At 35.5% G+C, this 6,669-nt stretch overlaps 1 protein-coding gene across 1 annotated transcript; it reads right to left on the bottom strand.

The window, feature by feature from the left end:
• Positions 1-652: 652 nt before the first annotated feature.
• Positions 653-6,462, bottom strand: LOC134229570 (E3 ubiquitin-protein ligase TRIM56-like). Its single transcript, XM_062711321.1, has 4 exons — positions 6,433-6,462; positions 2,413-2,724; positions 2,276-2,304; positions 653-1,479 (listed from the first exon to the last, which is right to left on the bottom strand). The coding sequence occupies exons 2-4, from the start codon at positions 2,720-2,722 to the stop codon at positions 667-669; spliced, it is 1,152 nt and encodes a 383-aa protein (XP_062567305.1). The 5' UTR covers positions 2,723-2,724; positions 6,433-6,462; the 3' UTR covers positions 653-666.
• Positions 6,463-6,669: the final 207 nt, after the last annotated feature.

The raw sequence follows: 6,669 nt of genomic DNA, 5'->3' as shown, positions 1-6,669 counted from the left end.
AAACAGCAATTACGGCCATTGAATAATGAGGGATCTTTTCCGTGTCAGCACATACGGCGACACGGTTTATATGGTCCGGTCTCCACGTCCCAGAGTTGGACTCGAACCCGCGACGTACGGATCAACTCCTTACTCTGCGATTCTAAAGCATAATCTTTAAATAACCTCTGTGCCACTCGGGCGACTTATTTTTCTTCCATTGCCCTTTTATGAACAGAAATGTCAACAGGGCCTTAGGTTATATAACATTTAAGGTTTGCGATCCTCAGGTATGGCAAATCAGTGGTTTAGTAATTAAAAAAATGTTCATAGAAATGTTTCTCAATTCTAAAGAAAACTGGATTTACTCATGGTACCTGGGTATTTTTTCTACATAGTCATCATTTTTAATCATAATACAGTGGGAAAAATCGTCATATCTCAAAATATTTTTTTCAGTGAACATGAAAAAAAGCACCTTCTATGCATCATCTAACTGAAAATTGGTGTATACATATATATATATATATATATATATATATATATATATATATATATATATATATATATATATATATATATATATATATATATATATATATATATATATATATATATATTCATTCAAAGATAACTAATCAGTGATGTCCAGGAACTGGAGAAAACTGCATGTTAATAATTTTCGTATTAGACTTTGGTACCCTTTGACGCTTGCACCGAAAGATTTCCAAAAATGTTTGTTATTGTTGTAAAACATTTTCCTTTTGTATATACAACATCCTTTTCCTTCTTTGATTTAGGGATCTCTGGAATAGTAGTAGAGTTTACCAATATAATTAATTCCGAAGGCTTTTTGCGTTTTATAGTTTCCTTATATTTTCCCAGAAGTTGGCTCAAAAAATCTGAATAGCCCTCTGCTAATTTCTTTTCTTTATTGAGTTCATCAGAAAGGTCCTTTTCCAAGTTTTCTAGTTCCATCAGTTTCATTTTGTAGACTTTTTCTACAACTCTCTTTATATTTTGCAAATCGTCCTCCATTACCCTACGAACAAATACTGACTGACGTTGAAACCGTGCAATTTTTCGGTTGATTTTCGAAATATATTTTTCCGACTTAGGAATGAGGTTATTCTCAATGTCGGCAATTATTTTTTCAGCATTTTGAATTTTTTCAGCGTAAGTTATTTCTAAATCGAGAAATTTGTGACCTGTGTGGTCAAGTTTTGTGGCACACTTTGAACAAAGGGCTCTCTGACATTCAAAACAACACAAATCTAAATTTTTTCCTGGATGACTTCTGCAGCTTTCCAAGGGTATCTGTCGTCTCCTATCTTTATATATCACTATCTCGTGATCGCTATACTCTTCAACTTTCAGATGGGCGTCAGCACACTTTTCGCAAACATTCTTATGGCATGTATTGCAATAAAGCTTTGCATATTCTCCACATGTTGCACATTCGATATAATGTTGAGCCACAAGAAGAGTGTCAGATTGTGCCTGAAAATGTAAAAAAAAAAAAACACGGTCCACTACGATTGAAGCACATTTTTTAATTGCACATTTTATCATTTGGAATATGATTGATGATGTCTTGTATTTTTTTTTATTTCAATTTTACCATGGGGGCCAAATGGGGGCAAATATGACATATAAAAAATAAACAAAGGTGGGATTCTTTAAATCTTCTTAGATTTTTCACATTAAATATGAATAGACCGGTCATATTTTGGGTTTCCTGTAGTTGAACAACTAGGTTTCGAAATTTTTATTTTCACTGTGACGACAATTATTACTAAAATGGAGGTTTTTACAACGAAAACTGGTTACCTGAACTCCACTTACATTTTCTCAGCAGTCTATTAACATTTCAGAATATGATTGGACTCCATTAGAGTTGCACCAAGGTTTCGGAATTTTTTTTTTTTCAATTTTACTTCAGGGTCAACTATAGATATTAAAAAATGATGTATTTCTGCAAAAGCCTGGTATCCTGAACTCTTCTTACAGTTTTACCAAAAGTCTATTCATATTTTGGAAAATGATTGTTGTTCTTTTGTTCTTCTTTTGGAAAATGTTTAAGTTCTTCAAATGAACGATTTAACAATAATTGAAATAAGGATATATCTTGAAACAACTTAATATACTTGATAATACACTAGAGGTGTAAGCATTGAGCTTAATAAGACCAGAGCAAACATCTCCCCCATAATGAGACACCACTTAAAAGTGAGAGATACACAATCTGACGAAATTTTAAATCTAAAGTTGGTTGCTGAATCTAAAAAGTTTTTACCTCAGGCTCTTTTTCTTTCAATTCTACACCTAGAAAAAAAGACAAAATAAAGTTTGTTAACTAAATGCAAAAGAAAATGCAATTTTTATACATTATATATATCATTACTTTTTAGTAGATGTTTTAAAATTATTCACCTTTCAGAAAACTATCGATTATTTTCATCATAGAAATAAATTCCCTCTCGTCTGGATGGCAAAATGTGAGTGTGCATCCTCTGTATAAATGTATGTAAAACAAAAACGGTTGCAGTATCTTAACAGCAGGCCATCCGGATCCTGTAATCACCAGAGGAATAAGTATCCGTTTTATTGAGGTTTCTTTTATTTTGTGAGATAATTTCTCAATTTCCGTCGAAAGAAGATGTTTCTCTTTTCTATCACCACCCTGCCATTCTTTAATAGGCATCCGTATTCGTCTTTCGCCAGGAATGAATACCGTTTCCATATCTAAAGAAGAGTAAAAATATTGTTCTCATTAATGTACTATCAAAACCAAAGCATACTGCAATACAAATTATTGACTTTTTGTAACCCCATTATATTCAAGCGAAAAAAATCATCCGAGTCTGTCGTGAATGAAAAAAGTACGACTTGGGCTTGATTTTTTACTCTTTTAATCAATGAATTCTTTTCCTTCAATTGTCTTATGATATGCTCTATGAAAATATTATATACACAAAATGCACCACACTGAAGCGTTTTTGTTTTTCATATCTGAGTTATTTACCATTTTCAAAGACTCGTACAAATATTTAAAAAAAAATACAACGCTATCGTTTTGCAGCTGTCAATGAAGGTGATATCTCGAACTTTCCATTTACTGGAGAACAATAGGTCTTCTGTTGCAACCCCAAACAACTCCTTTTAATGTGTTCCAATGAGGTTAAAGTACTTGCATTTTCGCACTTTTGCCTTCAAATTCCCCCTTTCGAAAACCAGACGTAAGAAATTTAACTCCTCATTATAACCTATTTGAATGGCCAAAGATAATGAGTGAGAATAATGCACAGTGATCGATCTCTCGAACTTCGAACAAAACCAATAATATTATTTGAACAGGACATGGACAAGGACCCATGGAAATTACAAAAGATTGGATCAGGTGACTAGGAGGGATAAACATCCCCTGTTGACCGGTCTCACCCACCATGATCCCTGTGTTTCGATTATTCCTTAGTCAAATTTAAAACAAAAACAATTGGATGAAACAAGTCAGCCAAAAAGCGCCAAAGTGATGAGATACGTATATTTGCTATCAAAGTCATTATAAAAACCAATTAATTTACAAAATGCGAGTTTTAATGTGGCCGTTGAAATCTCTGCAACATCAATTTATATGTAAATTACCTGCCTTGATTAAAAATTGATTACTCAGAACATCAAGCCATTTAGCAGTGGAACTGTTTTCCGCGGTGGGTTAACTATTGAAATTACGAAATAAATATTTGTTTGAAGAAATTAGATTAACACAGTTTAACTAATTTAGAATTGAATTTCCATCGACTACACTTAATTAAAACAAGAGGTCCAAGGGTCACATCGCTCACCTGAGCACATCTACTAGGAAAAAGCACATATCAGATCAAAACTGAAAGTTTACTGGGGGGGGGGGGGGGCTTAATTTTAACCCTCCTGGGTGTCATGATTTGAGCAATGTAGAATCTACACTACCTAGGTTGATTCCATATAAATAGAAAAATATCACTAATCATGGCTTTGAAGTACTTGAAAAGAAGATTTTAAAAGGTTTCCCTATATATCCTTATGTACAACTTTGGTCAGCCATTTTGGGCCCAAAACTAGCCCCAGAGGTCATGATTTGAACAAGCTTGAATCTTCACTAACTGAGGATGATTCCACATAAGTTTCGTCTTTCCTGGCATAGTGGTTCTTGAGAAGAAGATTTTTAAAGATTTTTTTTTTATATATTCCTATGTAAAACTTTGGTCAGCCATTTTGGCCCCACCCTAGCCCCGGGGGTCATGATTTGAACAAACTTGAATCTACACTACCTGAGGATAATTTCATTTAAGTTTCATATTTACTTTCTCAATGATTCTTAAGAAGAAGATTTTAAAAAGATTTTTCCTATATATTCCTATGTAAAACTTTGGTTGGCCATTTGACCCCACCCTTGCCCGGGGGTCATGATTTGAACAAACTTGAATCCACACTACCTGAGGATGATTCCACATGAGTTTCATCTTTCCTGGCCCAGTGGTTCTTAAGAAGAAGAAGATTTTAAAAGATTTTTTCTATGTATTTCTATGTAACTTTGGTCGGCCATTTTGGCCCCACCCTAGCCCCGGGGGGTCATGATTTGAACAAACTTGAATCTACACTACCTGAGGATGATTCCACATGAGTTTCATTTTTCCTATTCCAGTGGTTCTTGAGAAGAAGATTTTTAAAAGATTTTTCCAATATTTTCCTATGTAAAATTTTGGTCGGCCATTTTGGTCCCACCCTAGCCCCGGGGGTCATCATTTGTACACTACCTCAGGATGATTCCACATGAGTTTCATCTTTCCTGGCCCAGTGGTTCTTAAGTAGAAGATTTTTAAAGATTTTTCCTATATATTCCTATGTAAAACTTTGGTCGGCCAGTTCCTGGCCTTACCTGGACCCCGGGGTCATGATTTGAACAAACTTGAATCTACACTACCTGAGGATGATTCCACATGAGTTTCATCTTTCCTGGCCCAGTGGTTCTTGAGAAGAAGATTTTTTTTAAATGCTATTAATTTTTCACTAATTCATAATTATCTCCCCTTGGAGAGGGTGTGGCCCTTCATTTGAACAATCTTGAATTCCCTTCACCCTAATAATAGGTACTTTGTGCCAAGTTTGGTTGAAATTGGCCCAGTGGTTCTTGAGAAGAAGATGAAAATGTGAAAAGTTTATGACGCCGACGACGACAGACGACGGACAAATTTTGATCAGAAAAGCTCACTTGAGCCTTCGGCTCAGGTAAGCTAAAAAGCCACAAGACCCAATCCAATTTAGTTAGCCTGATAAAAATGATGCCAGTGCATATACATGTAATACTCTAATTAGAATAATATTTGTACTAGATAACAAATCCCGCATCCATAAAATGATATTCAGCTTTTGGGTGCTTTGGAACTCACCAGTGGACCGTTATTTCTAGATCATGACAAGGAGCACACGGCGGGTGTGACCGGTAAGCAGGGATGCTCACTCCTCTATGGCACCTAATCCCACCTCTGATATTTAGAGTTCCGTGTTTACTCTGCTCCTATATCTGTATTGTTTTATGGACTTTGATATTGAATACTATTGAATATTGGACCTCTATATTGAATACTATTCGTTATCCCCATATCCTTCATGCTATCCTGACTCAACCTCCCACTAGTCTTGCTCTAGAGTGAACCTTTTCCCTGGGGACATGTCTAACTCTTGAACCATACTTTCAATCCGGAGTCATCCCCTTAAAATATCAAAAAGAGTCTACCCAAGGGGGAAGTTTAACGTTTGAGAAGAATCTATGAGAGTATCATATAATTTTATTCAGTGGTATGGGAATTGCGGATAGGAGATTGGTACCTTTCAATATTATAGAAAGAAATACCAAGTCATGTTTTGCTATTGGAAACCCAAAATATGTGTCCAATCAAAAAGTAAAACTAGAGGTACTGTGAGCAATGAGCTCACTAAATGATACCCCCCGCCTCCCATATGAATATATTGGCAGTATCCATGTTTTGCTCTGGAAAATCCAAATATATGTCAGATCAAAAAGTAAAATAGGAGGTGCACAATGGCAATATGTAATAAAGATTCTGTGAAAGTTTCATTAAATTTCCTTCAGTGGTATGAGAGGAGTTGCGGATAAGAGATGGGTACCCCAAAGCGTAACAGACGGACGGACGGACAGACGGAAGGACGGACGGACAGACGGACGGACGGACAGACGTACAGACGGACGGAAATACCGATTACGATATACCCTCCCGCTTTTCAAGCGGGGGGTATAATAAAATTCACAATGGTATTATTGTAAGAGAAGTTGCGGATAAAAAATGGGTACTCCAAAAGCGAAACAGACTGCAGGCAGCCGGACAACCTGTTCACTATATACCCTCTCACATTTCAAGCGGGAGTTCAATAATCATGAAAAAGCTTAAATACCTTTTGAAAAAGTAAGCCATTCAACGACATTCTCATACTCATCTTGGAATACCAATGTGAGGTGCGTGTCGGAGAGTTATATTGCAATCCTGAGTGCACCACTTGTATTCTTCGTATTCTGCAACAACATCTAAATCATTTCTCAACATTCAACCATCAATAAAAAATATAACTTATAGTAATCACATATCATAACTTAAGTATATATCAAGTGATTTTCTTAAGCCATTTTTTCTT

This window comes from Saccostrea cucullata, unplaced genomic scaffold (assembly GCF_032062105.1).
Source record: "Saccostrea cucullata isolate Sc308-1 unplaced genomic scaffold, CSIRO_AGI_Scuc_v1 ctg14541, whole genome shotgun sequence".
Taxonomy (NCBI): Eukaryota; Metazoa; Mollusca; class Bivalvia; order Ostreida; family Ostreidae; genus Saccostrea; species Saccostrea cuccullata.
Note: the sequence above shows the minus strand (reverse complement) of the source record. Positions and strands in the feature narration are given on the sequence as shown.

Excerpts from the sequence above, each read along its gene's own strand:
- LOC134229570 (XM_062711321.1), bottom strand. The coding sequence starts at position 2,722 with ATGGAAACGGTATTCATTCCTGGCGAAAGACGAATACGGATGCCTATT. Across the intron at positions 2,305-2,412 it reads AATCGATAGTTTTCTGAAAG|GTGTAGAATTGAAAGAAAAA; the intron begins GTGAATAATTTT and ends CTTTTTTTCTAG. Across the intron at positions 1,480-2,275 it reads TGAAAGAAAAAGAGCCTGAG|GCACAATCTGACACTCTTCT; the intron begins GTAAAAACTTTT and ends TTACATTTTCAG.